General features: G+C 42.4%; 2 protein-coding genes and 1 long non-coding RNA gene across 3 annotated transcripts in view; 2 read left to right on the forward strand and 1 right to left on the reverse strand.

Annotated features, from left to right (window-relative positions):
• LOC109549456 (uncharacterized) overlaps positions 1 to 20,948 on the forward strand; it is a 663,670-nt gene that overhangs the window by 22,992 nt on the left and 619,730 nt on the right. The window contains exons 2-3 of the mRNA XM_073794754.1: positions 989 to 1,068; positions 11,924 to 12,094. Coding sequence (XP_073650855.1) covers positions 990 to 1,068; positions 11,924 to 12,094 — 250 coding nt within the window. The 5' untranslated portion in view covers position 989. The remainder of the gene's footprint in view (positions 1 to 988; positions 1,069 to 11,923; positions 12,095 to 20,948) is intronic.
• On the forward strand, positions 2,843 to 10,378 carry LOC141276943 (uncharacterized). Its single transcript, XR_012327352.1, has 2 exons — positions 2,843 to 9,074; positions 9,440 to 10,378. It is a non-coding gene; the product is annotated as an uncharacterized lncRNA (long non-coding RNA).
• LOC117308692 (thymosin beta-10-like) lies at positions 20,454 to 20,582 on the reverse strand. Its single transcript, XM_033843064.2, has one exon. It carries the CDS (start codon positions 20,580 to 20,582, stop codon positions 20,454 to 20,456), a length of 129 nt encoding a protein of 42 aa, XP_033698955.1.

Raw genomic sequence — 20,948 nt, forward strand, 5'->3', positions numbered from 1 at the left:
TGGTTTGCTTCAAGGGGTTATTTAGTTCTCTTTTCGATTCTTTGTTGGCAGTTAGGGTGTGTTTATCAGCAGGATTGCTGAGGAGTCTCGGCTGTGACTTTGGAATATGAAAACAGTCTGGCTTCACATATAGCCAGTTCAAAATTAATGTTCCCTTCTCCCTGCATTCCTTGGCTATCTCATCTCCCCTACGCACTGGTCCTGAATGGGAATTTATGGGAGATGGTTGGGCCCAAACAGGGATTTCTCATTGAATGCAGTGGACAAGCCAAAATGAGAAAAGTTTAAATCAGGTATGTTGTGCAGAGGTCCATGAGAAGACTCAAGAAGAATCCATGGGTTTCAAGGTTGGGCTACAGAGCCAGGAGCTAGTTCAAGCTACTCAGGGTACATTTATGGTGCCAGGAGTGGAGGTGGGAGCTGGGGGGTGGGGGAGGGAAACGAGAAGTTTTCAAATGACTCAGGGACCCAAGAGAAGGAAAATGAGACCTGAGATGTGTTTGTGGATATAAAGTGGAGGGGGGGCTACGCCCCCTACTTGAGCCAATGCCCCTCTATTCTTATATTTTCCATATTGAGTGACCAGCTAAGATGCATAATTTTTTAAATTAGCAAACTCTACATTTTTAGAGCAGCTTTCGATACACAGAAACATTAAGAACAAAGTACAGAGTTCCCATAAACCCCCTTTTCTCCCCCTCCTCAGCTTCCTCTATGATTAACATCTTGCGTTAGTGATACATTTGTTGCAATTGATGGACCAATATTGATACATTAACTAAAGTCCATAGTTTACCTTAGAGTTTACTCCTTGTTGTACACTCTATGGTTTTGCCAAACTCATAATGTCATGTATCCACCATCACAGTATCACGAATAGAATAGTTTTACCTCCTAAAAATGCTCTGTGTTCCGTCTATTCATCCCTCCCCTGAAACTCTGGAAACCAATGAGCTTTTTACTGACTCCATATTTTTGTCTTTTCCAGAATGTCATATAATTGCAACCATTTAGCCCATAGACACCAACCCAAGGAGCTGGACAGGTATCTCCAAGGAATGCAGGAAGGTAAGTGTTAACGAAGCTGTATTTCTTGCTTGCTACATCTGTTTTACCAACTTTTCTGCAAAACATGTTTTGAGCAGTCATGATGCTCCAAACATAGGAGGTATAAAATTAAATGAAATATGGTGTCTGCCTTTGTGGGTGAGGCTGATGAGTCAACATATAATTGGATAATACACTCTGATGACAGTCCTTGCAGGGTGCTCTGGGGGCATCCATGTGTCTCTTCATCCCACAATATATATAGAGTGCCTGCTGTGTTCCAGGTGTTGGGCTGGGCTGGAGACACAGAGATGAAAGAGGCACATGATCTGCCTACAAGGATCTCACTTTCCGCTGCAGGGGGTGACCTGTAAACACGATTCAGGGCAGCGAGGGCCAAGATGGAGACAAGAGATAACAGAACTCCTTGGAAGAAGGCATGGTTGAGAGTCTTTGCTTAAACTCTTTTTTTTTTTTTTATGCTTTAGGCAGAGGAAGTAGACTTCTTATTTTATCATAAAACCATTTATGGAAATGTGTATACGTAACTACTTTAGCTAAAAAATTCTCTCTGTTTAATCTGAAGCCTGAGATGATAAATTCCTCACTCTGCAGAGGAAGCCTCAGTATTGCAGCATTAAATATAGATCATTGAGCTTCCTGAGGTGGAAGATGGAAGCCAGCATGCGGAGGGCAGTCCTGCTTAGATGAAAATGACATCCTCAGTTAGTTCCCGCTATGAATTCTCCTGGGGTCTAGTGAATGAATTTGATGCTCAGGGGAAAAAGTAGCCTTGCTTTTTCTTTTGGATGAAGAATCAATCATTGCCTGTCCTGGTCTGGTTGGCTGTTTTAAATAAGACTCTGCCCCAATGGGAGCCTCTCACGGTTTGGCCAGGACAATTAGAGAAAGGCCAAAGGCGCCCTGGAGTGTGATTCCCAGCCGAGAGTTGAATGTGAGTGAGATCTGACAGCTCCACACGGCCTCTCTGCACCAGCAGATGTTTTCTGCCCAGGACAAGGAGACCTAACAGTATGTTCATCTTTCACCCCCAGTTCACATGTGCTAGCCCCTGCCTGATAAAGAAGTTGACAGGTATTCAATCTGCCTGTACTATGTAGTTCTTCCTACTGCAGGTTTCCATGAGGTGTTGCTTGAGGCTGCATCTCCCAGGCTTCCCAGCTGGGCTGCCTTGTCCAGAACTGTTTGTCGCTGCTACAGTACAGCAGTTAAGAACATGGGCTCTGGATTTAGACAGTTTTGGTTTTGAAATCCAATTCTGCCACTGACTAGCTATGAGGTGGACAAGTTGCTTTACCCCTCTAGACCTACCTGTAAAATGAGAATAATAATAGTATCTGTGTATCAGGATCCCAACAGGAAATAGGTACTGCACTCAGATAAGGATCATTCAAACAGGACTTGTTCACAAAAGGAGAAATCATAGATGTGTGAAAGGTTTAGGGAACCACCCTAGATAATGAGGGAACCCAGGTTAACAGCACAGAGCTAAGCCACTCCTAAGCCACTAGGAAAGAGGGGAGAAAGAAGGAACAGGAACGAAAATGGGGCAGTGGTTCTTAATAAAGGTCTCTGAGGGCTCCCCCAGTGGCGCAGTGGTTGAGAGTCTGCCTGCCGATGCAAGGGACATGGGTTCGATCCCCAGTCTGGGAGGATCCCACGTGCTGCGGAGTGGCTGGGCCCGTGAGCCATGGCCGCTGAGCCTGTGCGTCCGGAGCCTGTGCTCAGCAACAGGAGAGGCCACAACAATGAGAGGCCCACGTACCGCAAAAAAAAAAAAAAAAGGTCTCTGAGAAAAGTTATGACCTTAGTCCACCGGAAATGACTTTACGGGAGGCAGCGGGCAATCTGACTTGACTTTCCTTCCTTTCTCCAAAATTCTGCTCTCCTAAGGCTCCCTGCTGGCCAAACCCAGCTAGAAGCTGGAGGACATGAGAGGAGGCAATATAATCTGTACAGACCAGCCTGCCAGGGCAGAGAGCAAAGTGGAGGAGAGTGGGGATGGCTGTGTAGGTCAAACATCCGGCACAAACTCGTTCACGGCGTGGCTCAGCTGATTAAACAATGAAATGGCATTAAGGGCTATCAGTTCTGGGCATCAAGTGTTTAATGAAAGTTAGCCAAGATTATTAGTATTTCTCTTTTCTAGGTCAAAAGTGAAATAGTTGTCAATGATTGAGGGCTGAGCACATGAAGTAGGACCTGTCTGGAGTAATAGAGGGTTATACAGGTGGTCCCCACCCAAGCCCACGTAATAAGTCTGTGCTTCCTTTGGTATAAAAGGAAAGTTAAGTTGTTTGTTTGTTTTTTTGCGGTACGAGGGCCTCTCACTGTTGTGGCCTCTCCTGTCGCGGAGCACAGGCTCCGGATGCGCAGGCTCAGCGGCCGTGGCTCACGGGCCCAGCCGCTCCGCGGCATGTGGGACCTTCCCGGACCGGGGCCCGAACCTGTGTCTCCTGCATCGGCAGGCAGACTCCCAACCACTGCGCCACCAGGGAAGCCCGAAAGTTAAGTTTTGTTTCTCCTCTCTGAGGAACGCTCAAATACTTCTTGCACCCTGTTCCACTTTCTGCACTCCTATCATCTTGTCTTTGCCATTTCTGGTAGCATATGGCCATGCTATAATGAAGAAGATGTGATTTAAGCTACTAGTCACTAAAGTAGTGGTTCTTGAAAGAGTAAGCGTTCTTTGGGTTATTGGAGGGGTGGGAAATGGGGCCTCGACTTGCCAAGATGCTCCCTGTCAGGGGGTGCCCTCTCTGCAGGTAGCATCTGAGATTTAATACCAGCAAACACTTGCGAAGAATTTTGGATTCCAGACACTGTTTTACTACGCGTCCTACATGCATCTTCATGAACCCTCACAGTCGCCCTTTGAGGCATTGTTACCCTCACTTTACAGATGAAGAAACTGAGGCACCAAAAGTTTCAACTTTTTAACCTAAGTTCTCAAAGGTCCAAGTAGCAGAGCCAGAAATTGAATCCAGTCTGACTGCAGAGTCTCTGTTTTTCTCTACACTGGCTGTGTTGGCATTCCTGCCTCATAGTACGTGTTCAGGAAGTACTTATTGAATTAACCGGAGTAAATGCACAGAGCTATAGAAAGTTTAGAAAGTTTTAACTCCATGGACTATACACCCTTGTTTGAAGGAAAGGCTGATGTAATGAATTTATGTCCATGAGGCACAGGAAAAAGCCAGATTTAGCACTTTAAAGTCATTCTGTTCTTATATATAAAATTATTTATGTAGGATCCATTTTGGCATGCAGATCATTACCTAACATGGTATAAATACACACACTCACACACAAACTACACACACCATGTCTTTCCCAGGTGGGGACAAGCTGGGGTAACTTAGAGAGCGAGATTCCGACTCATCGACTCATCGCTCTGGAAATTCCAAGAGCTCACATTTAGAATGTTGCCTTTGGTGGGAAGCAGCTCATAGCCGCATAGAGGAGTGAGATACATGTTATCATGGCCGTTGGGCTTGACTGTAGTTTAACCTCAAGGTCATTGGGAGGCCAGAGCGGAACAAAGGAAAGAATGTTGGCCCCTGAGTCAGCTGAGCCTCCAGGCACACTGGCCTCCCTCTGCTGGCCTGCCCATCTGCACCGTGGCAGTCTGTACCAGCCTTTAGCAACGCAGCCACATTCTTCCCACAGGAAGGGAACCCACCCCCTCCCGGGCAGGAAAGCAGGGCCCCTCCCTGCCTGGCCCTCGTTCCTTCTTGCCCTCACAGCCCATCTCCCCACTCATACAAAAGACTTTTTCAGAAACTGGTTACCTAGACTTGAACTTTTCAACAAGCCTTTTTGTTTTGTTTTGTTTTTTTCTTTAAGCTCCACAGCTAAAATACCAGATCCTGCTGTTGCTAAGATTAAGGATTTTCTTCCCGTTTTCTCCCTCAGCTCAGTTTCCGTTGACTGGGAAGGACCAAGAGATGGATTACTGTTCCCTTGCCAAAGGCAGAGAGGGTGCTTGAGCTCCTGGGGCTTACACTGGGATTTGACGTTACTCGGACCTGTGCTAATCATTCTTAGTTATTCCTCATGCTCTCCTAAAAGTGACACGCAATTGTGTCAGTAACTAAGCCCTCCCGAACAAAACCACTCAGCCCTAAGTGTACACAGGAGAACCAGGAATTGGAGGAAAAGGTCATTTAACATGAATATTTATGTATTGTACATAGTGTGTTCCATGATTCATTCAGCTTATTTTCATTTTATGCATTTTCTTCCCACTTGCAGTCTTTATTTATTACAAAGTTGAGGCTGTTAGCAAAATAACACTTAGGGGTGGGTTTTCTTTTTCCCTTAAAAATTTTTTTTTCCTGCTTTCTACTTTATCTCTGGGAAGGTATGCCAGTATAGCAACAAAACTGGTCACTGCTGCCAAACCCCAAGAGACTGATGGCATATTGTTCTGAGCTGAGCATCTTTGCCAGGCTTTTACCACTGAGGGCTGAGCACGGTGGCTGTGTGAGCCCTGTGGTTACTGAGCTGCAGCAGCTCACGTCAGTCACCATCTAGGGACAGGAATCACCCATTCCTCTGACTTTTGATGTGGAATTGCAGGTACCAAGATGGCTTGAGGGTTCACTGGGTGCCTGTAGTCTGGAGCTGGAAAGACTTGGGTTTATGGCCCAGCACTGCCACTCACCTGCTCTGTGACACTGGGCAAATCACTTTAACATTCTGAGCCTCCGTTTCCTCTTCTACAAAATGAGCATAATAACAGAACCTTCTTGGTAAAGGTAGGCACATGTTAAAATGTATAAAATGTGTGTACACACTCGGCTTGACATATGACAAGTTCCAAACAAATGTTAGCTCTAATTACACACACATGATCCTAACAGTAGCCCAGGAGGTGATGAGGAAATGCAAACCCTAGGGGATTAACTCCCTTTCCTAACACAGGCATCTAAAGCATTTTGTTATCCAGTCCATGTTTGTTTCCTTCCGAAGCTTGTGATCTATTCATGATGGAACACACCTCAACACCCCTTCCCTCTTTTTATCAGAGGTATTTGAAGTCTGGAAAATTTGGCCTTTTGGGGCCTTGACCTGGATACGAATGATAAGAACAAGTAAAAAACATTCAGGTTTTCCTCCTGCCAGTGCCTGTGTTGAGTTAGAAATGTCATCCTAATGTTTTGGTTCAGGGTTGAGTTCCATCCTTGTGGGAGCTACAATTCCCAGCACTCCTAAACTTCGTGGCTGCCATCATGGTCTTGACAAATGGTTTACCAAGAGGTGCATCCCCCAGTTCCAGGGGAATATCCTGTCCAGTTCTGAATGTCATTTTCCAGGAAAAACAGACACACACTTGGGCATGCCAGGAGGAAGGCCACCAGGATGGTGAGGGTTGTGAGAATATACTAAGAGCAACAGTTGCTAGATCTCAGATGAAGAGGCCTGATGCATGGGAAACAGATTACCTTTACCTTTGAGGCTTCGGATGGAAGGTCTTGGGCAACAGGTAGGAGTTACTGGGAGATAGATTTGGGTTCAACTGGAGAGAAAAAGTTTCAAGCCTGAAAACAGTTCAGCAATAGAATTATCTGTGATGAAGAGCTGAGTTTCTCATCCCTTAGAAGGGATGTGCCCAGTGGACTTAGAAGCAATTTTTAACAATGTTATTCTAAGGATTTATGCATAGACAGGAAGATAGCTAAGGTCCCTTCCAGCCCAAAGATTCCATCATTGTGAAGTAAATGTCTGCAGATTTGCAAAAGGCTTTCCTACATCTATTTTCTTTCATTCATATGCAGTTGATCAGTTGACCAACAAATAGCTTTGTGCTTCCTACTGTATGACACTAGGTACCAAGTATGCATCAGAAAACATCTTGCTCTCAAGTACCTTATAGTCTTGTGGGGTAAATGGACAAGAAAACAGACATTTGTAACAGAGTGTGGTAAGGGTTATAAGAGGAAGCACAGGGAGCTGGAGATGAGAGAAGGCTTCCTGTTGGAAAGGACCACCAGGATGGGACCTGCAGGAGCTGCCTAGGTGAATAGTGGGAAGACAGAGCAGGAAAGGCATTAGCATGAGCAAAAGCCTAAAAAACAAGGCAGGGTGAGGGAGTTGTGAACAGTTCCATTTGCCTGGAACAGAGTCCATAGAGATGAAAGTAGGGACAAAAAGAGACGAGACTCGAGAAAGAGGTGGTAGATGGTAAAAATGGCCACAGATTCTTTTCCTCCTATTAACAGGGGAAGTCTATTCCCATCTCTGAGTTGACTGTGGGACTTGCTTTGGCCCATGAAAAATGAACAAATGTGACACAAGAAGAGGCTTGAAAAATGTTTGTACATGGAAGCTTTTTGCTACTCTTGGAACCTTACAATGACATTTTTTTTTTTTTTTTTTTTTTTTTGCGGTATGCGGGCCTCTCACTGTTGTGGCCTCTCCCATTGCGGAGCACAGGCTCCGGACGCGCAGGTTCAGTGGCCATGGCTCACAGGCCCAGCCGCTCCGCGGCATGTGGGATCTTCCCAGACCGGGGCATGAACCCGCGTCCCCTACATTGGCAGGCAGACTCTCAACCACTGTGCCACCAGGGAAGCCCAACAATGACATTCTATTAGGTCCAGGGTATCCTCATGGATGATGAGAGATGCTTGCCACAGTTTCTTGGTCACCCCAGTCTACAGCCAGCTATCTTCAGAAACAGAGTCACACAGCTGACCTGCAGTTGCCCATGGATGGATAAGTGAGCCCTGCTGATACTGGCTCAAAGCACCACAGAATCACAAGCTAAATAAATGGCTTTTGTTTTCATCCATTAAGTTATTATTATTATTAGGTAAAAGCTAATTGATGTGTCAGTCAGAGAGATTTATAAATCATGTTAAGGAATTTAGATTTGAATCGGAGAATGCCAAGGGTTCTTCAAAGAGTTTAAGCCATGAAAGTGGTAGTATCAGATTTGTGTTTCAGAAAAATCACTGTTGGACCCAGCCAATGAGATCATGTGTAGTTAAGCGTCTTGTAAATTGTGAAGCAGGGTGCAAATACAGTTGATGAGTAAAAATAGTAAGGATGCACGGGACACAATTTCAAGGCAAACCCTTCAAATCAAACCCTCTGAAAACATCTAGCAATGGCACATCTGGCTACAAATTATCTCCCAAGCAAGTAGCTTGCTGCTGGTAGCCAGCCCTGGGCCTAGAAGAAGAGCTGGACAAAGCAAGGTGGCATGGGGGAAGGGCAGAATGTGCTAAGACCATAGGAAACTCACTTTTCTCAAAGATGACCTGGATCAGCAGTTCTTCAGGCTAATTTGGTCCCTGGATCAAAGACCTGGGTCAAGGGGCCTCAGGAAAACCTTTCAGGAGATTATCATAAGGAGATAATCAGAGAATTGCACAAAGATTGGTGAGTTTTTTCTTTGTAGCATTACTTCTAATGTCAAAAGTTTAACACTATAAATGTCTAACAAGAGGAAAATAATGATGTTATTATAAAACTATGTGGTTGAAAACTATGCAAATGTTAAAATAAAATTTTCAAAAATTATGGCACAGAAGTTCACAATATAAAAAAACATGTATAAAGAATGCAACAGACAGTTTTTCACTAATATTCATTCTAGCCTTTTACCTTAATAATAGAACTCCTGATTTTTAACCGGACACATGGCCACCCAGCTAGAAACCGTTTCTCAGCATCCCTGGATTCTGAGTGTGACCATGTAGCTGATTCTGGACGATGGAATGTGACCAGGAGTGATGCATGCCATTTCCATATTGTCCCCTAAGTATTTTTGGACTAGAGTTCCTTTTGCCTATTCCCTTTCCTAAAGGATCAGTTGCAGATGTGACGATGGGAGCTAGAAAATGCACCTGAGACCCAGAGCCTGTCTAGGGCGTAACCTGTCTGCTGTGCTGATGAAACTCCTGCCCAGCGTGAATGCCTGACCAAAGCTCAAGTGACTCACGAGCTGCTGTATGTTTGAGGGACACTCATCTGAAGGTCACTGATCAGGTGCACAGGTGGGCAACTTGGAAAAGTCACACACTCAGCCAGAGGCAGAGTCCTGCCAAGCCAAATCTTCATCCTTGCAGCCTGGCACCTTATCTCTTAGATTAACTGTAGTGTTGTGAGGACTGCAAGGGACGTGAGGAGCTAAGGGAAGAAGGACTGTCACGGGGGTGCAGGTGGGTGTATATAAAGTGTGAATCACCTTGGGGTATTCATTTTGGGTCATTTCTCCATTGGCCTATTTCTCCTGACTGTGGGTCCTACTTCCTTTCCGCTATGGGTTGAACTGTGCCCCTACCCCACCACATTCTCCTGCAGAGATCCTAACCCCCAATACCTCAGGATGTGACCTTACATCTTTTTTTTTTTTTTGCAGATGTAATCCAGATGTAATCCAGTTAAGATGAGGTCATTAGGGTGGGCTCCACTCCAATATGACCGGTGTCCTAATTAGAAGGCACATAGACACATACAGAGAAAATGGCCATGTGACAATGAAGGCGGGGGTTGAAGTGCTACAGCTGGCAGTCAGGAATCACTCAAGATTGCCAGAAAACCACCAGAAGCGAGCAAGAGTCAAGGAATGATCCCCCTACACAAGACTTCAGAGAGAGCACGGCTCTCCTGACATCCTGATTTCAGACTCTAGACTCCAGAACTATAAGATAATATATTTCTGTGGTTTTAAGTTACCCAGTTTACGGTATTTTGTCATGGCAGCTCTAGGAAGCAAATATACTCTTTTTAGCCAGCCCGACTCTCAGGAATGGTCAAAGCCGGCAGAGCTGTCCAAACAGCAGGGCACCTACAGGATTCTAATCCCTCACACAGAGTTCTGGGAGGGAGCAGCTGGGCAGGCTGGGGCCCTGATTTACAGGGTTTCCTTTAGATTAAAACCAGAATGCACCAGACATGAAAAGGTGCAAGCCTTATTACTTAACACTGACTCCTACCAGCGTTATGAGGGAAAGAAACAGATCAGGGGTATCTGGAAGATCTTCCTGGGAGGCTGAGCCCCAGACCATGAGTCATATTCTCCTAGTTTCCTTTTTTGGTATAATTCTTTTTCTGGGACAAAACTCTGCCCAAATTTTACTCAGACCTCCTAAGAAGGTGAAGGTAACTAGACACATGTGAGTATCATGCACTTTTCTCATTTAAATATCATTACAATAAGGTGGGGATCCTATTGCCAGGGCAACTAGTAACAGAAAATGAGCGGTGTAGTTTTGATAGAGACTCTTACTCCACTTGGACTGATTCCTACTGTGTCCCTGGCTACCCTCTCATTTGCTATTAAAAGGATATAACCATTTTTGGGTATTTTTTTTGAATTTTATTTATTTATATTATTTTTCTCACCTTGTTTTGCTTTCCTCTTTGCCAAAGTTCTCATTCCTTACCCTCAAGTTCAAGCTGACCTGCAGACTTGCTACTGACGTTGCTAATTTAGCTCCTTCCATTCTTCCCACAGAACTTGATGATGTTTCCCCTTCTCCTGTTCAGGAGCCTCTCCCTCTGATCAACACTTCACTCACCAGTTTCCATGACTGTGTCCCCAGGGCCTGACATGTAGTCATATGACCTACATAACCTATCCTGAGTATAAAGCCCAGCAGGGCTGTGGACCAGCTCCCATGACCATGTGATAAATTCTTCAATAATTCCAGGCAGCAGGTTCCTCAGCTGTAAAATGAGATGTTCTACTTTATGAGAATTAAATAGGATAATGTATGTGAAGTCTGATGCCTATAGGCTTTGCATTAGTTATCTAATGCTGCGTAACTTAGTGGCTTAGAGCAGCAATAATTATGTACTAACCTTTACGGTTTCTGTGACTTCAGAATCCAGGAGCAGCTTGGCTGGGCTGTTCTGGCGTGGGGTTTCTCATGAGGCTGCAATAAGATGTTGGCTGGACCTCTGAAGGTTTGGCCGTGGCTGGAGAATTCACCTTGGAGGTGGCCATCACAGGGGTCTGCTTACCCAGCTGCTGGCTGTTGATGGGACGCCTCAGTCCCTCTCCAGGAGGGCCTCTGCTCAGGGCTGCTCGAAAAGCCTCATGGCATGTGGCTGTCTTCCCCTGGTTAGAACAGTAGGGGTGCAGACCGGGGGGAGGGCACAGGGTGTATATATATATTTTTTTTTATTTTTTTGCGGTACGCGGGCCTCTCACTGTCGTGGCCTCTCCCGTTGCGGAGCACAGGCTCCGGATGCGCAGGCTCAGCGGCCATGGCTCACGGGCCCAGCCGCTCCACGGCATGTGGGATCTTCCCGGACCGGGGCACAAACCCGTGTCCCCTGCATCGGCAGGCGGACTCTCAACCACTGCGCCACCAGGAAAGCACGAATGTCAACTTTTATCGTAATTTTAATTACATATATATTTTTCTTTTAACTAAAAATATTTTTATTTATACAAACGATGATAACATGCTATTTGCTCATCCTTGCAAGTAGATCTCCACCCCTGCTCGCCAGAATCTCAAGTTTATAGAAAGGCTTTAATGGGGTCCAGTCACCTACACCATCCAAAGGGTCTCAGTGGCACCCCACTCTCTCAAAGCTGCGTCCTTGAAAACGGCTCCCACTGTGGGAAGGAACTGTGGGCGGGCACTCCAAAGCCAGGGGAGGGCGAGGAGCCTCACTTCCTGGTCCACCTCCGGGTCAACCTGAGGTCATGACCTCTGGATGATCCCGCCTCAAGGTACCGCGAGAAGCTGACGGTCTGCGGGATCGACTCCATTTTCCCAGGGCTTTGCTCTGTCTTCGGGCCTCCGGCCGTTGGCCGTTCCCGCGGCGACGTCGACTTAGACAGCAACCCCTGTCTAAGTTGCACATCTAAAATGCACGTTTCTGTCAGATTCTCCGCTCGAGCCCTCAAGGACCTACCAGACTGTGGGCTGGACCACGACCCCCAGACCGCGTCCTAAGAACCTTCTCGCCCGAATGATTAGCTCCTTCTTCCCAAGCGTCTGCTCACACCTTGAAACAGCCGCTGCGGAAGGCGCCTCCCCTAAGATCCCTGGGACAGGTAGGCCCTGCGTGTGCTTCCCGCGCTTCTCCTCGCGGCCAGGCCCTGTCGTCCTCACCCACGTGGCACATAAGATGTATATTATGTACAGTGTGTGTGCATATATATGTGTGTGTATATGTATATATGCATATATATGTTTACACAGATGTGGAAAACATTGTTATTTCTAGGATTTACCATAACTCCTCACGTTTGTGTTCTCCCAAAATACATATGTTGAGGTCCTAACTACACCTAATATATATACATGTTATGCATGTATATGTGTATATGTATATATATGTTTATGTATCTGAGGTAAAAAAAAGGGTTATTTCTAGAATTTACCATAACTACTGTTGCTGGTGGCCCCCCAAATTCATATGTTGAACTCCTAACTGCACATAATATATGTATTATGTGTCTATGTGTATATATATGTTTATATATCTGAGATAAAAAACATTATCTCTAGAATTTACCATAACTGCTGAAGTTTATGTTTCCCCCAAATTCATGTTGAAATCCTACCCGTGGAGATGATGGTATTAGGAGCTGGGCCTTTGGGAAGTGATTAGGTCATGATGGCAGGGCCCTCACTAATGGATTAGTGGCCTTATAAGGAGACTCCAGAGAGCTCCCTCACCCCTTCCGCCAGGTGAAAACACAGTGAGGTGTCCTGCCTGCACCAGGAGGCAGGCTCTCAGCAGACACTGAATCTACTGGAGCCTTGATCTCGGACTTCCCAGCCTCTAGAGCTGTGAGAAATACATTTCTGTTGTTTAGAAGCCACCCAGTCTGTGGTGTTCTGTGATAGCAGCCTGAACTGGCTAAAACAGGTGGGGGAGAGTAGTCAAGCTATCATAAAATGTGGTGACTGAAAAGATCAGTCTCTTTCTTTCTGCAACATTCTCCTCAGGTGCTTTCAGGTAAATGAGCCACTAATTGAAAGCTCAAACTCCCTTCAGGTCTGATGTATTCCGTCTGAGGAAGTCTCTCCTTTCTTCCTGGAGGACCCACACCCGCTCACTTTGTTTGGTTAGCTCTTCTGGCACCACTCTCTCTGCGTACCTTCATCTTAGTCTTCACTTGGCCCTCATCTTGCTTCTCTGCCTTCTGAATTGAAGTTATCCTTCATTGTCAAGGAATGATGGAAACTCGAAATATGTTTTTCCCTAAAACTAGTGTGATAAGTTGTGTTTAGATTTTCTAGGCTAGTTGACAAAGGCTCATTTTTCCAACAATGTAACTGATAACTGGCAATACAAATTTTGGAAGAGTAATAATGTTACCAAATGAATAGCTAAGTAAAACAGAAGAGTATACTTTTCATTGATTGATTTCATTTCTTAAATTACCGTAGAGGAAAATTGACTGTCAGGTATATAGTTCTTTGAATTTTAACATGTATGATTTATGTAACCCCCTCTATAATCAGGATACAGGACAGTTGCAGTGCTCCCCCAAACTACCTTGTGATATTCCTTTAAAATAACAGCCCTGTCCCTAACCCTGACAACCACTGATCTGTTTTATTCTTTATCACTGTAATTCCGTCACTTCAAGACGGTTACATAAATGGAATCTTTGGGGACTGGTTTTTTCCACCCAGCATAATTCTGTTGAGATCTATCCATATTGTTGCCTGTATCAATAGTTTGTTTCTTTTTAATGTTATGTAGTATTTCATCGTGTGAATATACTAAAGTTTGTTTATCCAGTTTACGGTTGAAGAACATTTGGGTTTCCAGTTTTTGGTAATTGAGAATAAACATTCATATACAGATTTTTCTGTGAATACAAGATTTTATTTCTCAAGGGGAAATGTCCAGGAGTAGAACTACTGAGTCATACAATATATATATGCTTAATTTTATAAGAAACTGCCAAACTGTCTTCCGGTGTGGCTGTGCCATTTTCCATTCCTACCAGCAATGTTCAAGAGTTTCAGTTGCTCCACATACTCACAAGTGCTTATTATTAATTAAAATTAAAAAAAATTATTTTAGCCATTCTAATAGGTATGTAGTGTGGCATCTTATACTTTAAATTTGCACTTCTCTACTGCCTCATTATGTTGAACATCTTCTCATATGCATATTTGCCACAACTGTATCTTCTTTAAGGAAGTATCTGTTCTTTTGTCTATTTTTTTAAAAAATGGGGTTTTTAAAATTAACATTGAGTTTAGAGAGTTCTTTATATCTATATCTACATAGCTCTTGTCAGATATCTAATTTGAAAATACTTTTTTCTAGTTTGTAACTTGTTTCTTCAATCATTTAATAATGTCTTTTGCAGAGCAAAGTTTTTAATTTTAATGAAGTTCACCTTATAATTTTTTTATGAGTCATGCTTTTGGTATCATTTCCAAGAACTCCAGTTCTTCTATCTTCTGTGGTTTCTGTTAAGAAATCTGTCATTTGAATTTCTCCTATAGGTAAGGCATCATTTCTCTGTGGCTGCATTAAAGATATTTTTCTTTATTAGTTTGCAAAAGTTTAATTATGATGTGCCTGTGTATGGATTTCTTTGAGTTTCTCCTATAAGAGTTTTGCTTAGCTTATTGAATCTGTAGGTTTAAGTCGTTATTATTAAGTCTTTAGCCATTATTTCCTCAATTTTTTTTTTTTTTAAGCACCATCTTGCTTCTCTTCTTTTTTGGGACTCAAGTGACCTTAATTTTAGGACTTTTTTTTTCTCACAGGTCCCTGTGACTGTTAATTTTTGTTCAGTCTCTTTTCCTTTTGTTGTTTAGATTGGATGAGTTTTATTGATCTATTTTTAGATTCACTGTTTTCCCTGTCATCTCAGAGTCCATTTAGTGAGTTTATTTATATATATATATATTTTTGGTTATTGTACTTTATATTTCTAAAATTTCCACTCAATTTTTTTATTTCTTTGCTGAGATTTTCTACTTTTCCAGTTGTTTCAAGAATACTTGCTATTGCTTATTGTGGCATTTTAAAAACAGCTGTTTTAAAGTCTTTGCCAGAAAATTATAATATCAGTGTGTATTACTTTGCTTAGTTTGCCCTAACAAAATACCGTAGACTGGGTGGTTTAAACAACAGAAAATTATTTTCTCACAGTTCTGGAGGCTGGAAGTCCAAGATTAAGGTGCTAGCAGGTTTGATGTCTCCCAAGGCCCCTCTCCTTGGCTCGCAGACAGACAGCTGTTTTCCTACTGTGTCTCATGTGGTCTTTCTCTGTACAGAGGCATCCATGGTGTCTCTCTGTATGTCTAAGTTTCCTCTTCTTATAAGGACAGTGATTACATTGAACTAGAGCCAACCCTAATGGCCTTATTTTAACTTATTCTCCTTTTTAAAGGCTCTGTCTCCAAATATAGTCACATCCTGAGGTACTGGTGGTTAGGGCTTCAACTATGAATTTTGCGGGAACACAATTGAGATCATAACCCTGTGTCATCTTGAGGTTGCTGTCTGTTGATTGTCATTGAGGATTTCCTGGTTCTTCATATGCTGAGTAATCTTGAATTGTATCCTGCACATTTCATATGTTACATTGGGAGACCCTTGACCTCATTTAAATCCTATTTGAAAACATAGATATTCTTGGTTTACTAGGCAATTGACCTGGTTAGGTTCAGGCTCTAAGTTCCAATCTGCCTTCTGCGGGCTATAGTTCCAACGTCAGTTCAGATTTTAAAGACTTTGCAGTTCCAATTAGATCTGTCACATGTGTGCCACCCAGGGGTCAGCCTGTGATGTACGCAGTTGCCTTTCTGGATGTTTGGTTCTTAAATTCTTTGAAATGCTGATTAAGATCACATCCAGGCATGGACAGTTAGGGGTGACATCTAGGAGTTCATGAGTAACTTTATGGGGTCACTTTCTTGGTCTCCTTCCTTTGCAATCTACAGATACTTGTTCCCTGTGTGTCCCCCTTTTGCTTCGTTAGCTAGAAAGCTAAGGCTTTCATTAATCCTGCCCTGCTGCACATATTTGTGACTATGTACATACACATCCAGGGCCAACTGCTTGGAGGACAGAGAGAGAGTAAAAATCACGCGGGAGTCACCCCACCTTCTTGGAATTACAGCTCCACTGATTAGAGGAGAAGGACCCCCAACACTCTACCCACTCAGTGGTCTCCCAAAGGTGCTGCTGCTACCACAACCATTGCATTGCTTGGGGTCTGAAGTGTGAGAAGACAGAAAAGAAAAAAAAAAGATGAGGAAAATTTACACACTCTCTTATTTCAGTGTTAGAGTTCTCTTTTCACTGCTTGAGGCAGATCTAAGGGCTTCTTCTGGAGCTCTCTGTTTGTGCTGATACTAATTTCTGGGTTTCAGGCTGCACTGTGCTCAGGCTGGGAGATACCAGAGGAAAAAAGAATGAAAAAATTGCCACTTGGTAATTTTTGGTTTGGTGGTACTTCAGATGGTGGTCTGCTTTTCCAATCTTCCCATTACTGTTTACATCTCAGAGTTCTCAAGTAGCTGTTTCACACATTTTGTCCAGGTTTTACAGCTGCATTTAGTGGGAGAGGCAGAGTGGATTGTGCTTACTCCATCTTACCAGGAACCGGAAACTCCTGAAACAGAGTGATATCAAAATTGAATAGGAAAAAGATGGAAACATGTTTTTTGAATGCTAATGTTTAAGGCAAACAGATACAATTAGGAGAAGATGAAGATGTGGGTAGAAGTTTAAGTGAAAAATATTAATTCTGAAAGAGCCATCTAAGAATCTATAAAAGCTTTTGAAATTGAGAATACTGGTACTTGTTGTTTAATTTTAGATGAAAATGGATAGTTTCTATCTCTGGCATATGACTAGTAACTATGTTTATGCTTATAAGGAATGATTAATGTTTCAATTCACAGAAAAAAAAGAAGAGTGAGGAAGAGGAACATTCATGGGGGAATATGTGAAACAAGAGAGAAATGGAGTTTAAAAGTGTGTGTATGTATTAATATGTTTGAGTTTGATAATAAGGATAGTGAAGGACAGAAAGAGGAAAGCTGTTAGTGCTTGCGTCTCCTTAATGGGAAGAATAGAGGTCTGAGAAAAAACATTAATCATATTATTCTTTTGTAACCACGTGGTGGCACTGTTGGCATGAGACAGCTTAGTGGTGTCATTTGCAAAATAGGGTGTGTACATTCTAGGGATGTGCAAGACTATCCCTTGAGGTGGCTGAAGAAAATATTAGAACTTCAATCTCTATTTAGATTTTATTTTGAGAAAATGGAAATGAACTAAGCTTTACTAGTATTTAATATGATTGATACTGACTCCATCACTTAATCAGTAAGGCAGATAATTCTGTGTCACATGGTCTGCAAGAGGAATGAGAGCTCTATAACTCAGAGTTGGTGGTGGCTACGTCATCTGAACAGACAGTGACATATTACAGCTTATATATTCTTGGTGAAATGGATTTACGCACTACATTACTGATTATGGTAAATTAACACTCTTAAAGTGTACAAGTGACTTAAAATATTTCCTGCAAAGAAACTGCTGGTCAAAATGATCCTAATAATTCAAGCCAACAATAACAACAAAAAAATGGAAGGGCAGCATGCCCCCTCCTGGTTTGGATTCTTTTTCAGGTATGTCATGAGCTAAAAACAATGGCTATTGGTGATATGTTATCTAGCAGCATTTTTTTTTTTGACAAAATATACCCACTTAACCAGTGTTTTTGAAGTGAAAGTGACGTTTTTGACCATAAATGAGAAAATAACGGCTTTTTGAAGAAAGCTCATGCTTTGGAGAAATAATTTGGAAAACATGTTTAAAAATATTTTCATCACTATGTGATTTTTGTTCCTGAGATTGACTGATTTATTTTACCTATAAAACTCTTATATTTCAATGTTAATAAGGCTGTGAAACTGAACTTTCTAATCTGTTTAAAAATCTTTCAAATGAAGACTTTAGGTAGGTTTTAAGACCATTTGTGAAAAATACAAATATTAAATACCTTCCATTAATTTTGTAAAAAAAAAGTAACATTATAGAAGATGGAAATTTATTGATCAGATATCAACACTTATATATGAGTATACTTTTTCCACAAGGACCTGTGTTTCTTTGTGAAGTATATTTTTCAACTAGGCAGTTATTAAAATCAAAAACCAAAATAAATTTAGAAACAGTCCATCAAATCACTGTATCACAAAATGTTATATCCGGACTTTCAAAAACAATGGAACATGTTGAATCATATTTCTCTTGCTAAAATTAGTGATATTAGTAATATTTTTAAGTAAGGCAAAAAAGTTTATGTCATTAATAAGTAAACTAAAATAAAATTTAACTCATATTTCTTATTTTCTTTAAAGTTTATTTTTGTGCATCTTCTTATAGATACAACCCTAATTATATTTAGCACTTCATACATTTTATTGTTTACCAGGTACTGTTACAAATGCTCTGCATATATTAATTATTTTAACTCTCACAACACCTAATATATATACTAGTGTTCCCATTTAAAGAATCAGGAAGCTGAAGCAAAGTTAGGTTAAGAAACTGGCATAGGAACATTAGCTGATATGTGACAAAATCAAGATTTATTAGTACAGTAATGCATATATTTAATTTATACATAAATTACATTTTTAAACCAATAAACAGACGAATAGAAGTATAGGATTAAAATTTAGAGACAATTTGTCTAATGCTAATAGGCATGGTGGTGACATAAGAATGTGCTCACCCATGTCCCCTGCATTGGCAGGCGGATTCTTAACCACTGCACCACCAGGGAAGCCCCCAAGAAGCCAGTCTTGGGCGCTTCAACGTGGAGTGAAAATTTAAAGATTCTTTTGGCAAGCAGTCTGAACTCAAGGTCCTTTTAGATTTTTATCATTGTTTCCCCTGAACTCTTTTTGATATTTTTTAAAAAATTGTGGTAAAATGCACATAACAGGGGTTTCCCTGGTGGCGCAGTGGTTGAGAATCCGCCTGCCAATGCAGGGGACATGGGTTCGAGCCGTGGTCTGGGAAGATCCCACATGCCACAGAGCAGCTAAGCCCGTGCGCCACAACTACTGAGCCCATGTGCCGCAACTATGGAAGCCCACGTGCCTACAGCCTGTGCTCCACAACGAGAGAAGCCACTGCAATGAGAAGCCTGTGCACTGCAACGAAGAGTAGCCCCCGCTCTCCGCAACTAGAGAAAGCCCGCGCGCAGCAATGAACACCCAACACAGCCAAAACTAAATAAATTTATAAAAAATTAAAAATAAAAGAAATACTTAAAAAAATGCACATAACATAAAATTTGCCATCTAAACCATTTTCAAGTGTATAGCTCAATAGTGTTAAGTATATTCACATTGTTGTGCAAGCAATCTCCAGAAATTTTTAATCTTGCAGAACTGAAACTACATAGCCATTAAACAACAACTCTCCATGTCTCCTTCCCCCTAGCTCCTAGAAACCACCATTGTATTTTTTTTTTTTTCCTTTTTGGCTGTACCTCAGGGCATGTGGGATCTTCCCCGACCAGGCATCGAACCCGCACCCCTGCAGTGGAAGTGCAGAGTCTTAACTGCTGGACTGATAGAGAAGTCCCCATTGTATTTTCTGTTCCTGTGACTTTGACTACCTAGATACTTCTTATAAGTGTAATCGATCACACAGTATTTGTCTTTTTGTAATTGGCTTATTTTACTTAGCATAATGTCTTTTAGGTTTAAACAGATTATATAGCACGTGTCAGAATTTTCTTTTTTATGGCTGAATAATATTCTGTTGTATGTGTACATCACATTTTGTTTATCCATTCATCTGTCAGTGGACACTGGGTTGTTTCCACCCTTGGGCTATTGTGAATAGTACTGCTAGGACAATGAGTGTACAAATATCTCTTCAAGACCATGCTTTCTTTTGAGTGTATCCCCAAATGTAGACTTGGTGGATCATATGGAAATTCTACTTTTAATTTTTTGAGGAACCGCCGTACTCTTTTCCACAGTGACTGCACTATTTTACATTCTCACTAATAGTGCACAAGGGTTCTGATTTCTTTACATCCTTGTCAACAGTTGTTCCTTCTTTTTTTTTTCCTTTTTATAGTAGCTACCTTAATGGGTGTGAGGTGGATGTCTCATTGTGGGTTTTTTCTTTTTTCTTCCATGCCACGAGGTGTGTTTTATTTTCATTAATCATACAAATAATTTTCTGTCATAGCCCAGGGCAAACCGAGAATTTAGCAGTCCGATTGGAGGGTCCCCTCAGACACCCACGGGCCAGTGGCATTGGCACGGAGTGCCCAGGTTCACGGTGCAGCTTGTTGCTCGTGTCCATCTTGCAGGTGGCTCTTCCTCCACAGCATGACTAAGGTCTCCAAGATGATGGGGGTGGAGAATCCTCCAGGTTCTTAGGAAATTTCACTTCGCTTGCTTCTCCTGCTCAATGGTCTCTTTGGTTGGCAGGGTGTTCTTCTCCTGCGTCTCCATCGTCTTCAGCTTGGCCTTATTGAAGCCGGCAATTTCCGCCATGTCGGGCTTGTCTGCCATTTCTTAAAGCAGTCCAAGAACTGTCACTCCAAGCCCGCGGTCCAGGTGCTCCCACTCGTGTCACTGCAGCAGGAGACTCATTGTGGTTTTGATTTGCATTTCCCTAATGACTAGAGATGTTGTATATCTTTTCATGTGCTTATTGGCCATTCATGTGTCTTCTCTGGAGAAATGTCTATTCAGGTTCTTTACTCATTTTTGAATCAGGTTGTTTTTGTTACTGTTGTTGTTCTTAAATCTTAGGAGTTGTCTGTATATTTTGGGTTTTAACTCATTGTCAGATATATGGTTTGCAAATATTTCCTCCCATTCCATGGGTTGTCTTTTCACTCTGTTGATTGTGTCCTTGATTTAAATTTAAAACAC

This window comes from Tursiops truncatus, chromosome 17 (genome assembly GCF_011762595.2).
Source record: "Tursiops truncatus isolate mTurTru1 chromosome 17, mTurTru1.mat.Y, whole genome shotgun sequence".
NCBI lineage: Eukaryota > Metazoa > Chordata > Mammalia > Artiodactyla > Delphinidae > Tursiops > Tursiops truncatus.